The sequence below is a fragment of the Anas acuta genome, chromosome W (assembly GCF_963932015.1).
Source record: "Anas acuta chromosome W, bAnaAcu1.1, whole genome shotgun sequence".
Taxonomy (NCBI): Eukaryota; Metazoa; Chordata; class Aves; order Anseriformes; family Anatidae; genus Anas; species Anas acuta.
Window position 1 is genome coordinate 3,136,662 of NC_089016.1, and position 23,840 is coordinate 3,160,501.

A 23,840-nucleotide genomic window follows, 5' to 3' on the forward strand; every position below is an offset into this window, starting at 1 on the left:
CCTCCTTTGCAACTAATGGTTACACTTGATGAAACATGGTTTTCCTGCAAATGGCTGAACTTCTGCTCGTCAATGACAAGTAGAGAATAACGAGTTCTTTTTATTTTATTTTATTTTATTTTATTTTATTTTATTTTATTTTATTTTATTTTATTTTATTTTATTTTATTTTATTTTATTTTATTTTATTTATTTTATTTTATTTTATTTTATTCCATTTCATTCCATTCCATTTCATTTCATTATTTTATTTTATTTTCATTTTACTTTGCATGTGTTCAGAGCTCTTGCTTTGCTTATTAAACTCTCTTTATCTCAGCCCACAAGCTTTCTCACTTTTAGACCCACTGGGTAGGGGGACCAAACTAGCTGCTGTGTGGTGCTTATCTACTTCCAGGTTAGTCCACTACAAAACCTTACTGAAGTCAGAGGAGATCTATAACCACTGCTCGGCCTTCTTCTGCCAGGTCAGTCATTTCAGCATGGACATTTCATGTCCAAATTGGTCAAGTGTGGCCTCCCCTATATGAAGATGTCCCAGCTGCTCCAGATGATTTTCTTGTCTTTCCTGAGCCTGGAAATGGATTCCAGGATGAACTGCTCCATCGTTTTCACAGGGATCGAGTGGAGCCTGAACACCCTGTACTTCCCTGGGCTCTCATCCTTGCCCTTCTTGCAGCTAGGAAGTACATATGCCTTCCTCCAGTCTTGGGGTGCTTCTCCTGGTCAGCAGGACTGATCCCAGGTGACCAAGAGAGTGACCTTGCAAGGACATCAGCCAGCTCCCTCTGCTCTCATGGGTGAATCCCATCAGTTCCCATAGACTTGTGTATCCCATTTGGTCTAGTATACCCTTACCTGACCCACTCCCACCAAGTGTACATCTTCCTTGCCCCAGACTTTCCCCTTTCTTTGTGACCTGGGATTCTCAAAGGGCAGCCTTGCCTGTACTGATTGAGGTGAAGAAGGAACTCAGCACCTTTTGTCTTTTCCCTGTCCTGTGTCAACAGATCCTGGGCCTCATTCAGCAGTGGATCCACATATTGCAGAACCTTTCTTTTGTCACCTATGTACTTCCAGAAGCCCTTCTTACTGCCGCAGACATCCGTGGACAAATTCCATTAGAGTCAGGTTTTAGCTTTCTGATATTGATCCCTACATGCCCACACAAGGCCTCTTTATTCCTCTTATGTTATCTGTTCCAGTGTCGCTATGCTTCTTTTCTGTGTTGGAGTTTGGCCTGGATCTCCTGGTTCATCCATGCAGGCCTCTTGCCATTTTTGCCTGATTTCATCTTTCCTGGGATGTACTGTTATTGATGTTGTAGGAGGTTATCCTGGAATATTAACAATCTTTGTTGGACTGCTCTTTTCTCCAGGATCTTATCCCGCAGTGTTCTTCCGAGCAGATATTGAAGAGGCCAAAGACTGCTCTCCCAAAAACCAGAGTTGTGAGCTTGCTATTTGTCGGCTATGCTGCCCTCCTGCAGGATCAACTCGACCATGGTCACTGCAGGGAACATTGTTAACTCATCCTGAGCTTACCATGAACCACAGCCCCCAGATCTCTTTCTGCAGGGTTATGTTCCATCCACTCATCCCCCAATCTATATGTATGTTCCAGGAATACACTGTCTGATGTGCAGCATCTGGCATTAGTTCTTGTTAAATTTTAAATGGTAGGTGACTGACCACCATTCCAATCTATCAAGATGTCTCAGTAAGGCCCCTCTACCTACAAGGGAATTGTTGGAACCTGTTAATTTAGTAGATGTAGGACACTCCACTCATGTGCCTGTGCTCTCAAACTCCTTTCTCTCTCCTCCATCCTTTACTTATCCCTTTATGTATCTGTCAAAGAACAGACCAACCATTTTCAGAGTCTGCCTCTCAGCAGTACCTTGAGATTCTTGGAGAGCTGCACAACCTCCACCAATGGTCCACAGGGGATGCAGAGATAGACCGAAAGCAAACCCATTTCTTGCTAGAGCTGCTCATCCCACCTCTGTTTCTCCTTGTCATTGCAGACAGCAGGCAGAGTTTGGCATGGTCCAACAGCTGAGATGTGACAGCCCAAAGATGTACCGACACCCTCAGCCAGGAGCACAGATCAGAACAAGCTGCAGCCTGTGATTTCTGACATCCATGGAGTCATTGCCAAGGCATGGTGGGACAGGACATGCAGCTATGGGATCCTTCAGTGGGTGGATACAGACTTCAGGACAGACAGGCTGGAATGATCCAGAGTTAGATTTCCTGCTTGGATATATGGAGCTCCTTTATGTGACATTGTGAAAAGTTCCGTGAGCCCTTGTGGGTGCCAATCAGAGAAGGGGGCAGAGAAGGGATAGCATGGTGGGAGAAAAAGAACCTGCAGCCAGGGCGACCAAGTGGACATAGTCATTGTTAAGCACCCCAGAGAAGTCTCTGGATGTATGAGTGTGGGTCTCCCTGAGGGCTTTTTATCATTCCTGCCATTTTCCAGAAGGGGAACAGAGCTCTGTGGAGACAGTACAGGTACTTTCAAGAGCGTCTTGAAATAGCTTCTAGGTCCAGCTGCCAGGTGGGCCAACAGAGTAAACACAAACCTGGATCTGATACCTGCATGCCAGAAAGAGCTGGTCAGGGATGTGATGATCCGTGTCAGCCCTGGCAGTCACTATCCTGAAATTGTGGGGTCCCACATCCCAAGGGGTGTGAGGAAGAAGAATAAAAGACTTTTAGTGGGGATCCCAGGAGAGCAGCATACAAGTACAGAACAGTGGTTGGACACCTCACTAGTTCCCCAGGGAAGTAGTCAGTGCACCAAGCCTGTCAGAGTTTAAAAAGCGTTTGGTCTGTGCACCCAGTCACATGGTCTAAAATTTTAGGGAGACCCGTGTGGTGCCAGGAGTTGGATGTGATCCTTGTGGGTCCCTTCCAACTTGAGATATTCTATGATTCTATGATTTGAACTACTCACCACTCTTCTCTATCTCCTGTAATTACCATGGGAGCTTAATCTAGAGTATTTCTTACATATCTGAACAGAGTTTAGAGAAATCGGAAATTGTGTGGGTTTGTGACTGGTATGGAAGGTTCTGGGCTCCATTACAGGCCTAGGACATCAAACTCAGTATGAGATGCATCAATTGACTCCCTGTGATCACTTCCCTCAGCTTGGGAAAATGTGATTTGTGCCAGCCATAGGCTGGGTGTCCTGGCTAAAAGTGAAAGAGGACAAGCTGATTCTTTGACGAAACTTCTCATGATAGGAAAAATGACACTGCTGACACTAAGTGTCACTCCTCAACTAAGGGAGGAAACATCAGTGATTGCATCAGTCTGATTCAAAGTTGATTTCCCCTGGAGGCCCAGGGACTTGTCAAGAGCTCCCTGTGCTGATGAGCTGGGCCGGGCTCCTGGGCCCAAGGGGAGCTCCTGGCAAGTGGACAGCACGGCAGAGAGACAGCTCTGCCCAGGAGCAGCTCCTCTGCACAGCACAGCAGGGCTGGGGACACTGCCTGCAGGGGACAAGGGTGGCTGAGAGAAGGGAGGGAGTTGTTAAAGGCAGTGTGGAGGGGGGAATGCTGAGAGCTCACTGCGGGAGAAGTCTTCACAGCCCTGAACAGGGTAAGTCTGTGGCTGCAGGGCAGCACAGCTGTTGTTCCTGGTGCCATCTCCAGATTTGCTGGCACATCCCACAGCCTATGGGATTTTTCACAAGAACACTCACAGTTTCTTTGTATAAGAGGAGAGTGAAAAGCTCCAGAGCAGGGATTACCTTCCAAAGCTGTCAGAGGGACAGGACATGAGGGTTCCTTCCCGCAAGGCTGGCTGCAGGCTGTGCAGCCGGGGTACAGGCAGGGGTGGCCAGGTGTGGTGCAGAGCAGGGTCCCTGCTGTGCCCCAGGGGCTCTGTGCTGGGGCAGGGCTTCTGCCACCTGCCAGGCTCAGCAGTCAGCCTGCCCAGGGAGCTGCCTGAGGCACTGCGGGGAGAAGATTTTGGTGGAAGGAAACCCCCCTAGCAGGGCAGGACAGGGCAGGTGGTTCCTGCAGGTGCTAAGAGGCTGCTTCCTGGGGCAGCCTGCTCAGAGCTCCACAGCACCCACAGGACATCTTCAGGGGAGATTCTTGAAAGGGAGGAACAACACCTGCCATACCTGAAGGAAAGGCACTCTCTGAGGTCTCTGCTTTCAACTTCCTGCTTTGGAGGGCAGTCAGGGGGATGATAATGCTGTTGTCAGGATTATACAAGGGATTGAAACTAATAGAGCATTATACTGAAAGGGACCTCTAGGTATGAGGAACCTCACAATTTCACTCCACACTCTTTAGCTTACAGAGAGCACCAACACAACCTTCCTTGTTTTTTGTGGGATTGTTGGAACTCCTTCTCAGCGCTTGTAAAGAGGGAGATGCCTCTGGCCAGCAGATGCCTGAGATCCATTCCTGGTGCTCTTTACCATATACTGTTCAGCAGTACTAACTCCTGCTGAGTCTAAAGAGGGTCTGCTTTGTCTCTGTGGCACCCTTAGCCAGACAGATGCAGAGCTCCAGGCAGGAGCAAGTCTTCTTCAGAAGAAGATGCAGTGAGAATGCAGTCTTGGTGAGGAGGATTTCTATGAAATAAGGTTTAGTTTTTGCTCAGAAAAGTCTCTCTAACATGTCACTGTCTATTCCTCCATGGACAGGCAACCATGCCCAGATGCAACAAATGTCCAACAGCAGCTTCCCCACAGAGTTCCTCCTCCTGCCATTTGCAGACACACGCCAGCTGCAGCTCCTGCACTTCGGGCTCTTCCTGGGCATCTGCCTGGCTGCCCTCCTGGGCAACGGCCTCATCCTCACAGCCATAGCCTGCGACCACCGCCTCCACACCCCCATGTACTTCTTCCTCCTCAACCTTTCCCTCCTTGACCTGGACTGCATCTCTACCACTGCTCCCAAAGCCATGGCCAACTCCCTGTGGGACACCAGGACCATCTCCTTACCGGGATGTGCTGCCCAGGTCTTTATGTTTGCTGTCTTTATTCAAGCAGAGTTTTATCTTCTCACCATCATGGCCTATGACTGCTATGTTGCCATCTGCAAACCCCTGCACTACAGAACCATCATATGTGGTAAAACCTGTGTTTACATGGCAGCAGCTGCCTGGGGCAGTGGCTTTCTCTATGCTGTGCTGCACACTGCCAATACATTTTCCCTCCTCCTCTGCCAAGGCAATGCTGTGGACCAGTTCTTCTGTGAAATTCCCCAGATCCTCACGCTCTCCTGTTCAGATGCCTACCTCAGAGAAGTTAGGCTTATTGTTTTTACTGCATGTTCACTTTTAGTGTGTTTTCTCTTCATTCTTTACTCCTACGTGCAGATCTTCAGGGCTGTGCTGAGGATATCCTCTGAGCCTGGACGACACAAAGCCTTTTCCACTTGCCTTCCTCACCTTGTCATAGTCTCCCTGTACATCAGCACTGGCGCATTTGCCTACTTGAGACCCCCATCCATGTCCTCCTCATCCCTGAATAATTTACTGGCAGTTCTGTACTCAGTGTTAACTCCAGCAGTGAACCCCCTCATCTACAGCATGAGGAATCAGATGCTGAAGGATGCCGTGTGGAAAGTGATGTCTGTGTGTTTTTCAGAAGCAATATAGTTACTGTCCTCTGAATATCACTGATAATGCGACTCATTACAGACCAAGACACAGTTTTCATTTTGTTTTCAGTTTATTTTTACTCTTACTTTGTTTTACTGATAATGTCTACTAATGATGATAAAATGATACAGATGTCCAGAGAGAAATATGATCATTATTTGTGTTCCACAGACAAAGGAGAGCTCTGCAACACAAGGCAATGGGAAAGGGACTGGGAAAATTATTAATTATTCAACCAGTGAAATTTCATACTCTGGATCGAGTGAATCACCCCAAAACTTCTCCTGACATTGGAAATGAGTTGGACTTGACAATGCTTGTGGGCCCCTTCCAGCTCAGGCTATTCGATGTATCTCTGACTCTGAAGAAGGCCAGCTATCTGTGCGCACCCTCCATGGCCAAAGAACCACTTGTGTGTGAGGCAGTCAGTGGCAGTGCCCCTGACCAGCTGGCTCTGCCTTCCCAGCCTGACCAGCACGGCCCTGCAGAGTGCCCCAATGGCCCAACTCACCAACCCCCTCACTCTGCTGAACAGCACTGCCAGCTCAGGGGCCATGGGCAGCATGGGCAGGGGCTGCAGGAATGGCTGCTCAGGCCAGCCCAGAGGTGCTGGGCTGGGGCAAGGCTGGGTGGGACATGGGGTGTCCTGGGAGAAGAGCAGGGTGCTGTGTGTGTGCAGTGGTGGTGCCTGAGGAGCCCCAGGGCCAGCAGTGTGGTGCTGTGCTGTGCTGGGGAATGGCACTGGCCCGGGGGGGGGGGGGTGCAGGCTGTCTGGGAAGGTGGATCGGTAGTGTTTATCTCCTGCAGATTGCAGCAGCAGAGACACTGCTGGTGACCTCCCCTGCTTCATTTGCAGCTTTGGGGCCAGCCCAGCCTGGGCTGCTCCGCTGGGCTGGGTTGGGGAGAGGAGAGGCAAGTGTGGAGAGCTGGGGAGGGAGTGGGCTGGGCTGGCCTCCTGGGAGCAACAAGGGGGAACCACAGAGCAGTCTGGGCTGGGCCTTTGTTCACTGCATATGGATATGACCAATGCTAGTCATCATGACTTTCACAGCAACTCCTCGGAAGAGTTCTCAACATTTTTCTAAAATATATAGTCAGTTCTTGAATCACTTTCCTACAGACAGGTGGCCATTTCCTTCAGCATGCTCTGGACTTGCAAAGGCTACATGGGGAAATGTGAGTCTGGATTTGTGCGAGGTGTTCTGAAGCATGAGCTGGTTGGCAGGCAGAGTACCTGAAGGATTGTGCAGGGCATCCCCTGCACCCACTGCTCCTGGGGGACCTGGAAAGAGGCCTCCTGAGCACAACAGCTCCTTGTAGCCCTGTGGATGCTGGCTGTGAGGTCACTTGTGTCCCAGCACCTGGCTGGCCAACAGCAAGGAGACAGAGCCTCTGAGGTCACAAAGAACTTCAGAAAGCTGCCCCCAAGATGGTGACACGTATGGGAACCAAGGGAAATCCGGGAGAGTAAAGGTGCAAGACCTTGGTGAGAGAAGAGGGACTTGGCTAAGAGAAAGGAAAGATTTCAAAGAGGTGATAGGGGTTCAGGTAAGGCTGATGCTTCTGCAACACTCACTGGGAAAGCATTCGTGTTAGGCCTTGGCAAAATTTCTAACCAGCAACCTGAAAACCTAGTGCTAACCTAGTACTAACTGCTCTCCCTCACCCTGAAAGGAATCCACTGCTCTAAACCCCAACCTCATTTCCAACCTTGAAGTCAAACCCCAAACAAATTACTTTTTACCTTTAGTCTTAACATATTGCTCTTGCTAATCCCTAGTTCTTAATTCCTTGAATTATATTGCCAGATATCATCCCGTAACAAGGTACATAATAAAACCCTAACCAAAAATCTAGCTTATACCCTAAACACTGACTGTCTACCCAAAGCAGAACTCACAAGCCTCCCTTTAAGACCTTGCCCAGTTCCTAAGCCTGGTAGGTAAAATACAATCCCTAAACTCTAAACGGAACAACCAAACCTCAAATCCCTCATTCTTGCACTTTTATGATGTAAATGAAGGGATTTGGCCCCACGAGGCTGGGCAGGGCTTGAGAGGTTCTGCAGCAATCACTTGGTCTTGGAGGAGGCAGGGGAGGTGACATAGGTCTGGTCAGGTCACAGGAATCAATGAAGAGATGGGTGGGGATGCTCTGCTGAGGTCAGCTGTGCCTCAGGACATCAGGAGGCAGCAGGAGGCCCATGGCTATGCAGGTGGGTGTCGGGGCACTTCTGCCTGAGGACCTGATGTGCCACCTTCAGGCTGATGGCTGGTGTAAACGTGTGTCATTTTAGCTGTGCAGAAGAAATTGAGAAAGCAGTTCTTGGATCACTTTTCTACAGAGAGGCATCCATTTTCACACAGAATCACACAGAATCACACAGAATTTCTAGGTTGGAAGAGACCTCAAGATCATTGAGTCCAACCTCTAACCTAACACTAACAGTCCCCACTAAACCATATCCCTAAGCTCTACATCTAAACGTCTTTTGAAGACTTCCAGGGATGGTGACTCCACCACCTCCCTGGGCAGCCTGTTCCAGTGTCTAACAACCTTTTCAGTAAAGAAGTTCTTCCTAACATCTAACCTAAAACTCCCCTGGTGCAACTTTAGCCCATTCCCCCTCATCCTGTCACCAGGCACGTGGGAGAACAGGCCAACCCCCACCTCTCTACAGCCTCCTTTAAGGTATCTGTAGAGAGCGATAAGGTCGCCCCTGAGCCTCCTCTTCTCCAGGCTGAACAAGCCCAGCTCCCTCAGCCGCTCCTCATAGGACTTGTTCTCCAGGCCCCTCACCAGCTTCGTCACCCTTCTTTGGACCCGCTCAAGCACCTCGATGTCCTTCTTGTAGCGAGGGGCCGAAAACTGAACACAGTACTCGAGGTGCGGCCTCACCAGAGCCGAGTACAGGGGGACGATCACCTCCCTAGCCCTGCTGGTCACGCTGTTTCTGATACAAGCCAGGATGCCGTTGGCCTTCTTGGCCACCTGAGCACACTGCTGGCTCATATTCAGCCGACTGTCCACCATTATCTTCAGGATGCCCTGGAGCTGATAAAGGCTACCTGAGAAAAAATAACTCTGGACGTGTGGGAGGCCTTCTGAAGCATGAGCTGGTTGGCAGGCAGAGTATCTGAGGGACTGTGCAGGGCACTCCCTGCAACCCGTGCTCCTGGGTGGGCTGAGAAGAGGCCTCCTGAGGACAACAGCTCCTTATAGCCCTGTGGATCCTGGCTGTGAGGTCACTTGTGTCCCAGCACCTGGCTGGCCAACAGCAAGGAGGCAGAGCCTCTGAGGTCATAAAGGCCCTCAGAAAGCTGCCCCCAAGAGGGTGACACATTTGATGAGGCCAGGGGAAAGCTGGGAGAATAAAGGTGGGAGATTTAGGGGAAAGAAGAGGGGTTTGGCTAAGAGAAAGGAAGGATTAGGAGGCAGTGATAGGGGTTCAGGTAAGGCTGATGCTTCTGCAACACTCACTTGACAAATATTCATGTTATGTCCTGGTAATATTTCTAACCAGTAACCTTAACACCTACAGCTACTCTAAATCCCGCACCCTGGTAGGAATTCATTGCTCTAATCCCCATCCTCAAATCCTACCTTGAAGTCAAACCCCAGACATGTTACCTTTTAGCAGTAGTCTTAACTCTCAATAAAGCCTAGCTTGTAATCATTAGCATTAGATTGCCAGCCTTAACACCAGCCCTCACCCAGTAAAACACCATAAAAACAAATAAACAAACAAAAACCTAACCAAAAATCTAGCCCTTACACTAAACTCTGGCTGGCTCCCCAAAGCAGAACACAAAAACCTCCCTCTAAGACTCTGTCCTATCTCTAAACATGGAAAGCAAAAAGAACTCCTAAACCTCATCTACCAGTCTGGTCATATGATCATATAACAGACCCCCACCAAGACGTCACCCCTACAGGCCTTTCCCCTGATTCCTATCCATAGACACTCTACCATTCCCAACCCCAAGCTCTCCAACATCAAAACACTCTTTAATATAAAGAGCCGCCACACCACCACCCTTCCCTCCTTGTCTATCCCTTCTGAAGAGCTTGTAGCCATCCATCACGGTACTCCAGTAGTGGGAGTGATCCCACCATGCTTCCTTACAGCAACTAGGTCAGAGTTATCCTGTTGTAGAGTCGCTTCTAGCTCCTCCTGTTTGTTGGCCATGCTGCATTCATTGGTGTAGATGCACTTCAGATGAGATATCTGCCTCCGCCTCAGCTTCAGCATTGTTCCCCCAGGCACTTCTCTGGTGATCCCTGTTTTATCACCTTTCCCCGTCATAGTTAATGCTCTCTCGATGAGTCCTGCTAGCTCCTGTGCTAGGATTCATTTCCCCCTTGAAACTCTTTCAATCTCTATGGTTCTACTTAGAGAAGCTCATATGGAGCTGAGTTTTGCATTTGAGACCAAAGCAGTGTTGTTAACAGACCAGTGTTTCACTTACTGCTGAACCATACCAAAGGGTTCTCCATCTCTCATACTGTCCCCACAACATGTAGGTTGGGGGTATGCAGGACAATGCCATGGCACACAGCCAGGACAGCTGACCCAACGGGATTAAATAGATGCTCCAATAGGTGTTCCAGCCCACCATCCCACTACCAAGAGCACCTCCCAGCCAGCAGCAGAGAAGCCTGCTGGGAAAGAGCTGGAAGTCTGTGGGGACCCACCAGCAGGAGCTGGTGCCAAGTCCTGCCCAAGGGTCCAAGACATCTCCCTGTTCAGCTCTTTCAAATGATCTTTCCCTGCCTGTGGGTGCTGGGCAGGCATCCTTGGCCTCCATGGGGGCCCAAGGCAGCAGAGGGTGGGCACTGCAAGGGAGTGTCTCTTGGGGCTTCCCAGAGATCCACCTTGTCTGGAAACTGCCTGTGGCTGGCAGGACAGAAATGTCTCTGTCAGTAGGAATAGTGTCCAGGGACCAGGGACTCTGTCAACCCCGAAGCCAGACCCTGATCCTGCTGGCTCTAAGATGTGTCCCCTCCCAACGGCTGCATCTTTGAGCTCTTCTCCCCTCCATCAGCCTCAGGGAGACGCCCAGAAACAAGGTCAGGGAAGACTGGATCTGGGACAAAGCCCCAGAGGGTTTTAATATGAGGAAATACCAACACACAGCATAAAAACAGGGGAATACAAAGAGGGGAAATACCCATGTGTGTTTGCTGACTGCTGGAAAAGAGAGACCATTCCCTGGCACTCACGGCTCTCCCAGGGGCACTGAGCTCTCCTCCCTCCCGGCTGCACCCAGCTGCTCAGCAGGGCTGGGCTCTGCTGGCCTGGGGCTCTGGAACTCTTGTGCACGGGGCTCTGGTGTCACATCCTGGGTGTCCTCATGGGGACATGCCAGAGACACCTCTTCAACATCGTCATAGCCCGTGATCCCCAGGAAAGGTGACGAGGTGTCTCCATCAGCTCCAGGGACCCCAGCACTTCTCCGGGAAAACAGGCTTCCCCCTGTAAGCATCAAGGCAGGCTGCTGTGGTTGGGCCTGTGGGGTGCCCCTTGGGGCTGTTTATCACCTTCCTCATCCTCACCAGCCTGAGACACTCAGCCCATTCTCCCAGCCCCCACAAAATCTCCCAGGACAGGTTCTCCATGGATGGTCAGGCTTTCAATATGGCATGGATTCTCCTAGGCCTGGGGTTGGCACCTAGCAAGTGGCAGTGCTGCATTGCCCTCTCACCTGTGACTGCATGCCTGCGCCCATCTCCTTCCTCTGGTGTCCTGGGCACTTCCCAGTCCCTCTGCCCAGGGACAGGATCCTCCCCAGGGTCAGAAACATCCCCAGCATCATCATAGCCATCTGCTGGGTAACCTCCGGGCAGGACAGGGACATCTGAAAGGAGACGGAAGGTGGTGGCAATGAGAAGAGATGTTCTGCAGAGCAGAGGATGGGAGGGTGTGTGGGGACACAGGGCTGACATGCTGCTGGTGTCAGGGTCACAGCAGAGCCTTCATGCAACCAGCTCTGATGATAACACTCGGTGGCACTGCTGTCCGTCTGGTCTGTCTGCAGGGAGGAGACATGGAGCCCTTCCTCCCCCCCCCCCCCCACCTCTTATCCCTGGGACTGGCCCCAGATCATTCTCCTCCTCATGTGCCTGGGGTAGGGCTGCAGCTGGGTCAGGGAACCGTCTGAAAAGGAGCCTGCAGAGAGCTGCAGTGGGTGCTGTGGAATGAGCCCTGCTGCCCTGACTGGTGGTCAGCACTGCTGGGGATGGGCACCCACAGAGTTGGGGGTGCATGGGGAGGAGACCAGTTCCCTTGGGACCAGGCACTTCCCAGAGAGGTTCCCAGAGCTGCCCTGGGACAGCCCTTTGCTTAGCCCTTGGCTCTCAATAAGGTGCAGGGACAAGCAGAGAGGGGCTGTCCCCTCTGGGATGGGCAGAGCTGGTGTGGAGGAAGCTCCTCTGTGGGGCCCAACACCTGGATGCTCTCCCACAGACCCCATGGTCCAACCATTTCAGGGACCATGGGCAGGAGCTGCAGGGCACAGCCCTGGTGTGAGACAGGGAGAATGGACACAGCAGATGTGCCCCCGCAGGTTACCTGCACCCACCTGAGAGACTGAACCTCGCCTGCTTCTCCCACGCCAGGCTGTAAGCGATCTCTTCGTACACGGCCTCAGGGAAGGGCTCCCCAGCTCTCCCGGAGCCTGAGGACAGAGGCAGGGCTGGTCTGGGCATGGGCAGAGAGGGACAGGACCCCACTGGGCTCCCTCACTCCATTCCCTAGGCCAGCACAGGGCTGTCCCCACAGCACAGCCCCACTATGTTGTGTTGGCACTGAGGCCACATCCCCAGGGAGGGCAGCATCCCCATGGAGATGGTCTGGGGTGCAGTCAGCCTCGCACCATCCCTTTGGAGACAGCCCTTGTTCCCCTTTGGTCCCTGGGTCACGTCCCAGTGCAGACCCTGCACCAGTTCCCTCATTTCCCTTCCCCATGGATCTGCTCCATCTCTGCCCCACACAGCAATAGCACAGCCCGTGTCCTGTTGGGAGGTGGCTGACACCACAGTGATGGACTCCGCTGCCCCACGCTCCTCCTGCCAGTGCTGCCCAGAGCACTGCCAGCAGTGCATCCTCCCCGTCTCACCCAGCCCAGCTCTCACATTTCTCTTCTCACCCCAGAACTGATGCCTCAGGCTCTGGGCTCTCTCCACCCCTTGATGTTGGTGCCCCATGGTCTGTCAGTCAGTGGGCCAGCACATGGGGCAGGAGGCAGCACACAGCTCTGTTTCTGTACCCCAGGACACCAACACCCCCAGCCCTGCCAAGAGGCATCTCCCCCCAGGACCACTGGGGAAGGACCCACCTCTGCGCCGAGCCCTGGCACTTCGCACCTGCCCAGCCAGGAGGGCCAGGAGCAGGCAGAGGAGGGCCCCCAGGATGATGCAGATGACGACAGGCACCGAGAGTCTCTCGCTGCTGGTGGTTGGACGGCCCCGTGGGGGATCTGCATGGGCAGGAACATGGCAGGGGCAGCATCAGACAAGGGAGAGGCTGGGGGCAGGACATGCCACTGCTGACCACACAAGGAAGCAGGGGCTGGGGGGGACAGGGCTGGGTGATGGGGCAGCTCCCACCCTGCTGGGTCCATCACCGGCTTCTCCCAGCTGCTTTGGTTTTCTGGGAGTCTCACAGCCCAACAGGGAGCCCCTTCCCTTGGCTGTGTGTCACAGTGTGAACATGGACAGACACAGCCCCAGGGGAAGGACAGCTTACCTGCTTGTGGGGGGAGTATTGCTGTCCTGGGTGCAGCTGCAGGGGAGCAGAAGGAGAGCTGGGCTGAGAGGCTGGGGCTGTGGCACCAGGCAGCCTCCCTGGAAAATTACCCCAACATGTGCCACCTGAATTTTCCCTCCTGTGGGGCTGGGCAGGGTGGCAAGGGCACCACTGCTCTGGGCTGCTCACAGGACAGTGCAGGCAGCCCAGGGGATGTGCTGGGACATCCAGCCCCACAGAGGCTGCTCCCCACCCACCACCAGCCTCCCACTCTGCAGGGACAACCTTGCTCAGGCCTGTACCAGGGCCATGCCAGGATCCAGCAGGACATACGCCCAAGCCAGCTCCTTGCTAAGCCCTCAGCAATGTCTCCCAGCCCCACTGCTCACCTGAGCAATGCACAGCCGCATCTGCCTTATGCTGGCAGGCACCGCTGTCCCCTGGCTGGGCCCAGCAGTCCTGCAGAGACAGCTCCGTCCCCCTGCACTCCATCAGCCACATGGGGCCCGTCCCCTCTCCAGCAGCAGCCTGGCCCAGGGCATAGAGCGCGGGGCCACAGCCCAGCTGCCTGCATGCCACCTCGGCATCCCGCATGTCCCAGGCATTGTCACACAGCGTCCCCCAGGTGCCGCGGTGCCAGATCTCCACTCTGCCCGAGCAGCCGTCCTTGCCTTCCACAGCGCGGACCTTCTCCCTGTCTGGGGAGGCAGCGATGTCCCATGGCACCGGGACAATTGGGACAGCCCTGCATGGTGAGGGGGCATGTGCAGGGGCAGCTCCCTACCTGTGCAGCTGGTGGAGTTGGGGCATGCAGCCACCTGTGGCCTTTCTGTCCATGTCCCAAAGGAAAGAAAAATTGGGCTGAAAAGGGCTGCTCTAGGGGTTGTGCAGAAGAGAGCAGAGCTGACCTCTGCTCACACATCCCCATGCTCCCTGGGTCAGGGCAGCAGCAGAACCCTGTTCATTCAGGGCACACACACAGCACTGCAGAGGGGACCCAAGTGCTCGACCCTACAGGGTCCCCGGCTCACAGAGCAGCAGGAGGCTGTCCCTGGAGGGAGGACTCCTGAAAGCCCTGCATGGTCTCCTCTGAGACCTTGCCTGGAGTTGCCTCTACATCCCCCAGGGAGCTGCTGGCAGCCCTGCTGTTGACTGCTGCTGGTGGACATGGGTGGCTCCAAGAGCTGAAGTCACCTTTGTGTACCAGTAGCAACAGGGTCTAAAGCAGGAAAGTCAAAGCCCCTCTGGGTTCCTTCTCTGCATTTCACCATGCCCAGTGGGGAACAGGACCTGGTGCCTTGATGGCTCAGATTTACCATTGCAGGTGATATTGGTCTCTTCTCGACGGTCATCACACGACTGCGGATCCCAGGGAGCAGAGGGACACTGCCAGAAGGAGCTGTTGCTCTTCCCACACTCCACATGATCCAGCCACACGGTGCCAGACAGCTTGGCATAGTTAGAATCTGTTTCCAGTTCCCCTTCATTCCCGCAGCCCAGCTCCTTGCACACCAGTGACACCGTCTCGGTGGTCATTGAGTTGGAGCAAACGCTGCCCCACGTCCCGTTGTAGAAAACCTGCAGGCGCCCGGAGCAGCCGTCGCTGTTCTCCAGCCTCAGGGCCATGAACTCTGGAACGAGGAAAGGCCCCAGGGACATCCTTCGATGTCAGCCACTGATGGCCTTGGCCCTACCTGGCTCTACAATTGCCCCAGCCTCACTGTCCCCAGCTCCCCTCCCCACTCCCAGCACAAACCTGAGCAGATGACTCCAGCGTCCTCCTTGTGCCCGCAGCTGTGCTGCCCCCAGGCCTTGGCAGGGCAGTCCCAGAGAGCAGCTTCGGCCCCGGAGCAGTTGACGCCATCCAGCCAGATCTGCCCGGAGCCCTCCCCAAACCGAGCAGAGCCAGCTGCCTCCAGAGCCCATCCGCAGCCCAGCTGGCGGCAAACGACGATGGCGTCAGCCAGGTCCCAGGCGTCGTCGCAGACGGTGCCCCAGTGCCCCTGGTAGTAGATCTCCACTCTCCCGGCACAGCGCCCGGCCCCGTCTGACAGCCGGACCCGCCGGCTCCCTGCAGCAGGGAGAACCCCGGCTGTCAGGGGCTGGCTGCCCTCCGAGACCCGCACCTAGGGGACGTGCAGCACCACTCACCCTGGCACATGGCACCCACGTCCTCCATGACCCCTGATGCCGGTGTGCTCTGAGGCAGGGAGGTGTTGCAGAGGCTCAGGTCAGCCTCGTGCCCTGCACACCGCACCCCACGCAGCCCCACAGGTCCTCGTCCTCGCTCGGCCCTCACGGGGGTGTAGGCTGCCTCTGCCTCTCCGCACTGCAGCTGCCGGCACACCACGCTGGCCTCCTGCATGTCCCACTGCTCATCCAGGACTCTGCCCCACGTCCCGTGCTGGAAGACCTCCACGCGCCCATCGCACCGGCTCCCTCCGCCCACCAACCGTACAGACATGTGGTAAGCTGGGCCTGGTGAGAGCAAAAATTCAGCCTGGTGCTTCCGTGGGGTCCCCAGCTGTGGGTGGCCGTGTCACATAGAAGTGGCAAATGGACTTTGCAGCACTGCCCAGCACTCACCTGAGCAAATGACAGCAGCAGCATTCTCCTGGGAGCACGGCGAGGCCCCCAGGGCAGTCACCAGGCACTGCCCCAGGTGGGCTTCAGTCCCGTCACAGTGGAACGAGTCTCTCCAGACGGGGCCAGTTCCTCTCCCAAAATGCCCTCCTCCAGGAATAGACTCAGCAAAGCCACAGCCAAGGTGCCGACACAGAACGTGGGCATCCGAGAGGTCCCAGCGGGAGGCACAGAGGGTCCCCCACGTCCCCAGCACCTCCACCTCCACCCTGCCCTCACACGCTGTGCTGCCGTTCACCAGCCTGAATCCTGTGTACTCAAGGACAAAGGAGGGTGAGAGAGGCCACATTTGTGCTCTTGCTCCCACAGGAGCTGCAGGAGAGGCCAAAGGGACAGCGTGCCTTTCTCCTGCAGCACTCTATTTTTAGGGCTGCAGACCACCACCTCACTCCCCCTGTCCCCCACCCAGCACAGCCCAGTGCCCACCCTGCTCTCCTGCGCCCACCACAGGCCCCGTGGGCACCATCCCACCCCGAGTCCTTACGTGTGCAGGTGACATGAGTGCCATTGCTGTGGGTGCAGGCCTTGTCCTTGGGGGCCCCCGTGGGGCAGAAGGAGAGGACGAATTCATTCCCCACACACTGCAGCTCTCTGTCCCAGACAGGACCGGCCCCTTCTCCCAGCTGAGCTGCCCCATGGACAGATAGGGCTGTGCCACACTGCAGATCCCTGCAGACCACCTCAGCAGCTTTGGCACCAAAGTGGGAGTGACAGACAGCTTTCCACTGGTCCCTGTCGTAGACCTCCACACTTCCTGAGCAGGGGCTGTCCCCTCCGACCAGCCGCACAAATCCTGGAGCAACCAAGACCTGTGAGTTCCCAGAGCCCTCTGGCACTTCCATGCCCACCTCCCACCTCATCCCTGAGGTGGCCACATAGCCAGCCCAGCAGCTCTCCGTGGGTGCTGATGGCACAAAGAGGTCAGGGCCCTGCTGCTGCTCCTCAGAATCCACCCCAGCACCCATGTTCTCTTTTCCAAGCCCCCAGCAGCAGGCACCGCTCAGACAAACTGCTGCTGCCCGGAGTCCCTGGGCTGCCCAGCCCCTGACCCAGCACTACAGCACCCGCAGCACGTGGGCCCGGGGAAACAGGCCCATGAACTAGGGGGCTTACTTCAGCCTGCTCTGCCCCACAAGGCTCAGGCCAGTTAGAAGATATCCTTGGATCTGCCAAAAAGGCCCCCCTGTTCCCAGGGAATGCTGGTTCTCTTGGGGAGCTGCTGTTAGATGGGGCACATTGAGGGATCCTCTGAAAAACAGGGTCCTCCGGCAGGGACAGTGTGGTGCTGGGCATGCATGTCCCCAGCCACCTACCATGCATGGGTCAGGAAAGCAGGCAGAGAGCAGCCCTGGGCTGACACAAGGTCCTGGTGTGAGGGCAGGCAGAGAGGAGAGCCAGGAGGTGCTGGCACAGCCCCTGGGGCATGGGTTAGGCAGGAGAGGCTGAGCAGTGGGTCAGCAAGGCCTGGAGGGGCCATGTCTCCAGGGCTCTCATGGGGTGACCCCGGGACAGGAACAAGGTGCCACTTTCCACCCTGCTCCTCTGTGCAAGCCCAGTGCTCCTGCCCTCTGAGCAGCCCCTCTGCTTTGGCCGAGGTTCTCTTGTCTCTGCTGGGGGTACAACCCAAAAGTCCTGGGCCATTGCATGCCCATCCCTGAGGCTGCTGGTGGCTGGGGGAGCTGCTCTAGATTCCCCTGGCATAGGGACCAGCCTGCCAGACGGGGCCTGGGTGAATGGAAGAGAAAGATGGGAACCAGGCAGCACAGTTGGAAGGGTGAGGGCTTTCCTCTCCCAGCCCCAGGCACCTTCCTAGGCTTGGCTACTCCAGCTTCACGGCCAGGCTGGGTGTGCTCCCACTGGGCTTTCCCCATGGACAAGGGACACCAGCAGTGATAGACCCAGCTCAGAGTGCAACTTGACACACAGAGCCATGTTCTGGTGTCCACTTGTTGCTTCCTGAGGTCACAGCCAGGTCCCTTAGAAGTGTCCTCATCCCAGAGGTAGGGAAGAAGTTCAGTCCTTACCTGAGCATGTCACTCCAGCATCCCAGCTGTGATAGCAGTATGCTTTACCCCATCCTGCATGTGTGCAGTCAGACAGGGCAGACTCGGTGCCACGACAGTGAAAATTATTCATCCAAATGCGCCCAGATCCCGGCCCGAAGTGTGCATTCCGATGAGCTTTGAGAGCAGTCCCACAGCCCAGCTGTCTACAAACCACTGCAGCATCAGACATGTCCCAGTGTCCATGGCACACAGTCCCCCACTGGCCCTGATGTTTCACCTCCACTCTCCCAGCACAGCGACTGCCGCCATCCGCCAACCTCACCTCCGCAGCCCCTTCAAACACCAACATAGGAAGGGTCAGGAGAGTTTTGAGCCCCACATTGTGGGTCCGTGAGGACCCGCTCCCCAGGCAGACTCCCAGTTCCCAGGGTGGGATCCCTGTCCCCGTAGGCTGTCTCAGGGGCAGCGGGGGGTTCCTCCTCTCCCCATGGGCTATGCTGGGCTGGGGGTACCAAGCTCTAGCCCTCCTGGGCCATTGTAGTGGGTTTACGTGGCAAGGTTTTGGTAGCAGGGAGCCATAGGGATGATTTCTGTGAGAAAGATCTAGAAGCTGCCCCATGTTTGGGAAGGGCCCCATTGTTTTCCAGAGCTGAGCCAATAAGCGATGTTGTTTTGCACCTCTGTGAGAACATATTTAAGACAGGAAAAAAAAACGCTGCGCCACACAGCAGCCGGGAGAGTCAAGGGAATGAGAAACAGCCTTGCAGGTGCCAAGGTCAGCAAAGAAGGAGGGGGAGAGGTGCTCCAGGCGCCGGAGCAGAAGTCCCCTGTGGCCTGTGGTGAGGACCATGGTGAAGCAGGATGTCCCCCTGCAGCCCATGGAGTACCACGGTGGAGCAGGGTTCCACGCTGCAGCCCGTGGAGGAGACCACGGTGGAGCAGGTGGCCCTGCACCGATGGAGGCTGCCGCCTGTGGAAGACCCCTGCCGGAGGGGGGAAGGTGCTTTTGGTTTCTTTCCTTTGTTTCTCACTTCTCTTGCTTGTTAGCAATGAGCAATAAATCTTACTCTCTTCTTATGCTGAGTCGGTTTTGCCCGTTACAATAATTATTGCGTGATTTTCTCATCCTTATCTCAACCCTTGTGTCCTTTTCACGAATTTTCTCCCCATTCCTCTTTGAGGAGGGGGAGTGAGAGAGTGGCTGTGGTGGAGCTTGGCTGCCCACTCGAGCGGAACCACGACAGGTAGGAGTTGCTGCCCCACAGCCCTCACCACCTCCTCCCACCCCAGCGGACCCCTGCCCCCCCCCATGCCCACCCCCACACAGCCCTCAGCCCTGCATGGGGCTCCCACTCCTCCCCATCCCAGTGTCCCCCAAACAGACCCATGCCCCTGAGCAGCTTCCATTGCCCATTGTCTGCCACAGGCAACTCCCAAACACACTGTCTGGGTTGACCACAAGGATACCAACAGCCCACATTCCTTCCCCATCCCTGCTGTCAGACTGGCCCCTGTGCTTGACCAGGGCCCCCAAAAAGAACACCTCTCGGTGCAGATGCCCCAGTCCCCTTCTGTTAATGGCACAAAACCTGCCCTCCTGGAGTCCGTGTTTCCCCAGATCCCAAGGGCAGGGAACAGCACACAACCCCTCTGGGGCACCCAAGACATTGGCTGTGCCCTGGAGCTCACTGAGGGCGACTCACTGTCTGGGTCTTCTCCAGACCCAGAGACACAGTGTTGGGGAACAAGGGGTCACAAAAGGGTAGCCGAGGACAAAGTGTCTAGAAATGAAGTCAGGTGCGGGCTGCCAAAAACATGTGAGCTCTGGAAATGGATTACCCCCTCCCACCCAGACAGGCACAGATTATAGAACAGAGCTGAGAGACTGAGCACCTTCTGCCTCTCATATCAGTGGTGCCTGAAAACAACCCCACTCCCAGAGAGATCCCAATGACCCCACTGCCACCCACTGTCCCAAGGCTGTGGAACACAGAAGCTGGCACTTACCTCTGCATGGCTGCACCCAGAGGAACAGCCACAGCACCCAAGGGGACAGGAGTCCCTCTGTCCCCATCCTGAGGCTTCTGCCCTGACAGCACGACCCTGCTGCTGGAGCTCCTGGGTACCCACAGTGAAATGGAGATGATGGGAGGGCAATATATCTGTGCAGATGCTGTCCCAGCTGCAGGAGGAGCCAATCAAAGCAGCAAGCACCTTTTTAGACGATATCGGCACTTATCTCCCCTCCGACGCAGCCCAGCTCTCCAATGAACTTCTCCAGCGCTCTTCATGACCATATATGAGGGACGGCTCCGCTGCGGGTCTCACGTCACTGCGGTGGGACATCATTGTGGGGTAGGGCTGGGTGTGGGGGCAGATGGCTCTGACACCCCTTGCAGCCTGTTGTGGGAACACAGAACATCTCCTAAGCTGTAGCATCCAAGAGCCCAAGGTGCGATTGTCCGGCCGTCCTTGTGCCATGGGATCCAGAGGACTGGTCCTGCAGCGGGGCTGTGTCAGGCTGGGAAGGGACCAGCCCCTGCCCCTGCTACAGCCCCTGCTGTGCTGGCAGCAGCAGCTGGGAAAGGCCCTTGGGCAGGGCCAGAGCCCCATGATGGGGGTGCTGGCTGTCCCGTCCCTCCCCAAGGAGCCTCCTGTGGGGTCCCGGCAGCAGCCAGAGCTGGTCCAGGGCCTGCCCTGGCAGCAGAGCTGCAGCCCAGAGCTTCAGGCGTCTCCCTGGCTCTCAGCGTGTCACCCAGGGGCCGTTATTCCCCGCGGCGGGTCGGGAGCTGGAGCCTGCCTGCCACTGCAGGTGCACAAACCGCAGCCCACGTGACATGGCGCCCGGGCAGGAAGACGGTGGTTTCCTCCTGGCCCCATGCCCAGGCATGGCCCTGCGGTGCCTCCCAGCCTCCCCACAGCTCCAAGCCTGGCAGAGTCCAAGAAGTGTTGGGACAATGCTCTCAGATGTACAGTTTCATATATATGTATATATATGTATATATATATAATTATAATTATAAATAAATACATATAATAAATACATATAAAAATATATATTTTACTAATATATTATATCAATATCATATCATATCATATTGTAATATAATACAGCCGGGCCCAAAGAGTTGTGGTAAATGGAGTCAAGTCCAGTTGGAGGCCAGTCACTAGTGGCATCCCCCAAGGCTCGGTGCTGGGGCCGGTCCTCTTTAACATCTTCATCAATGATCTCGACGAGGGCATTGAGTGCACCCTCAGTAAGTTTGCAGATGACAACAAGTTAGGTACGTGTGTCGATCTGCTCGAGGGTAGGAAGGCTCTGCAGGAGGATCTGGATAGGCTGCACCGATGGGCTGAGGTCAACTGCATGAAGTTTAACAAGGCCAAGTGCCGGGTCCTGCACCTGGGGCGCAATAACCCCAAGCAGAGCTACAGGCTGGGAGATGAGTGGTTGGAGAGCTGCCAGGCAGAGAAGGACCTGGGAGTGATGGTGGACAGTCGGCTGAATATGAGCCAGCAGTGTGCTCAGGTGGCCAAGAAGGCCAACGGCATCCTGGCTTGTATCAGAAACACTGTGACCAGCAGGGCTAGGGAGGTGATCGTCCCCCTGTACTCGGCTCTGGTGAGGCCACACCTCGAGTACTGTGTTCAGTTTTGGGCCCCTCGCTACAAGAAGGACATCGAGGTGCTTGAGCGGGTCCAGAGAAGGGCGACGAAGCTGGTGAGGGGCCTGGAGAACAAGTCCTATGAGGAGCGGCTGAGGGAGCTGGGCTTGTTCAGCCTGGAGAAGAGGAGGCTCAGGGGCGACCTTATCGCTCTCTACAGATACCTTAAAGGAGGCTGTAGAGAGGTGGGGGTTGGCCTGTTCTCCCACGTGCCTGGTGACAGGATGAGGGGGAATGGGCTTAAGTTGCGCCAGGGGAGATTTAGGTTAGATGTTAGGAAGAACTTTTTTACTGAAAGGGTTGTTAGACACTGGAACAGGCTGCCCAGGGAGGTGGTGGAGTCACCATCCCTGGAAGTCTTCAAAAGACGTTTAGATGTAGAGCTTAGGGATATGGTTTAGTGGGGACTGTTAGTGTTAGGTTAGAGGTTGGACTCGATGATCTTGAGGTCTCTTCCAACCTAGAAATTCTGTGATTCTGTGATATTTATTGTTATGTTGTGCTATGTTATATATGATATACTATATACTATATACTTTATATTATATAGAATATAATATATAATATATATATAGTATATATTATATACTATATTTATATACTATATATTATATAGTATATATTTAATAATAAAATATATAATAATATATAATATAATATTATATACATTATATTATATTACATATTATATACACATATTATTATATATTATAATATAGTTTTATATAGAGTATTATATATATAGTATGATATATAATGCAATATATAATATAATATGTTATATATTTTATAATTATATAATTATATAATATGTTTTATATATATATGTTATATATAATATACAACATATAATATACAACATATAATATGTAATATGTAATATATAATATGTAATATATAATATATAATATATAATATATAATACATAATACATAATACATAATACATAATATATAATATATAATATATAATTATTATTTATTTTTATTTTATTTAAATAATATATATTGTATTGTATTAAATATTATGTTATGAGTTTTTAAAAATATCATACATATAGTGTTTAATATATGTACATTTATCAGTATAAACATATATTTTTTCTATTTTTGATATTAATCTTTTATAGATTTTTAGATGCATATAATTTAATTTTATTCTGATGGCTGAAGTTGGTCTCACTGATCTTCAATTATTTCCAGAGCAGGATATTTCAAAATTCGGTTCAACCCAGCTCCAGGTGATGCCATAACATCTTCACTTGCCATTGGCCTGTTCCTGGCCTACATTCAGACAGCAATGACCTCACAAACACCTACACAATTCTTGGTCTGACAGCTCCTCAGGCACCAGTGGTCTCACAGGTACAATGCATGGGCCTTGCCCTGACCTATCAGCTACTTGATCACCAATGACCTCCCCTCATACCTACATAAGCCACGTGCCTCAGGCACCAGGGTCCTCCCAGCATCTAGCACAGGCCATGTTTGCCCTCGGCCTGTCAGCTACTCAGGCACCACTGGCATTGCAGGAACAATCACCTGCCATGGGCCTGCTCGTGGCCTATCAGATCTTCAGCTGACAGTGACCTCATAAGCACAGATGATCTATTGGACGATGTCAGAGTCCCTGCCCATGACAGGGGGTGGCTGATCATGCTCAGCTGGCTGTTGACCAACATCCCCAGGTGCTTTTCTGTTGGCATCTGTCCAGCCACTCTTCCCCAAACCTATGCTGCATGGGATTGATATGATCCCAGTGCAGGAGCAGGCACTTAATCATTGTTGAATGTCATGTGATTGCACTCAGTCCATCAATCTAGCCTTTCCAGATGCCTCTGAAAAGCTTTCCGTCTTCAAGAAGACCAACTGTCCCAACTAACTTGTTATCATCTGCAAATGTACTAAGGGTGTACTTGATCCTCTCAGTCAGATCATCCATCAAAATAGTAACAAAGCTGGACTCAGTACAGAGGCCTGGGGAATGCCACCCATGACCATCCACCAACTGGATTGATCTCTCTTCACTCAGACTCTTAAAGCATGGCCATCCAGACAGTTCTTCAGCCAGTAAACTGTAAACATGTCCAAGCCATGAGCAGACTGATGGGTTGTCATTCTGCAGGGCTGCTGCTACTGAGTCCACA

The 23,840-nt window shown here is 53.5% G+C and overlaps 1 protein-coding gene across 1 annotated transcript in view; it reads right to left on the reverse strand.

Annotated features, from left to right (window-relative positions):
* Window positions 1–20,207, reverse strand: part of LOC137847496 (antigen WC1.1-like) — a 33,912-nt gene extending 13,705 nt beyond the window's left edge. Inside the window, exons 1-15 of the mRNA XM_068665764.1 lie at window positions 20,037–20,207; window positions 18,048–18,362; window positions 16,508–16,816; window positions 15,967–16,272; window positions 15,532–15,858; window positions 15,137–15,451; window positions 14,697–15,011; window positions 14,165–14,209; window positions 13,770–14,078; window positions 13,381–13,416; window positions 12,971–13,111; window positions 12,215–12,310; window positions 11,339–11,491; window positions 10,855–11,109; window positions 9,747–9,977 (exon numbers count right to left, since the gene is read on the reverse strand). Of these exons, the coding sequence (XP_068521865.1) occupies window positions 9,747–9,977; window positions 10,855–11,109; window positions 11,339–11,491; window positions 12,215–12,310; window positions 12,971–13,111; window positions 13,381–13,416; window positions 13,770–14,078; window positions 14,165–14,209; window positions 14,697–15,011; window positions 15,137–15,451; window positions 15,532–15,858; window positions 15,967–16,272; window positions 16,508–16,816; window positions 18,048–18,362; window positions 20,037–20,103 (3,220 nt within the window). The 5' untranslated portion in view covers window positions 20,104–20,207. The remainder of the gene's footprint in view (window positions 1–9,746; window positions 9,978–10,854; window positions 11,110–11,338; window positions 11,492–12,214; window positions 12,311–12,970; window positions 13,112–13,380; window positions 13,417–13,769; window positions 14,079–14,164; window positions 14,210–14,696; window positions 15,012–15,136; window positions 15,452–15,531; window positions 15,859–15,966; window positions 16,273–16,507; window positions 16,817–18,047; window positions 18,363–20,036) is intronic.
* Between the last annotated feature and the right edge of the window lie 3,633 nt (window positions 20,208–23,840).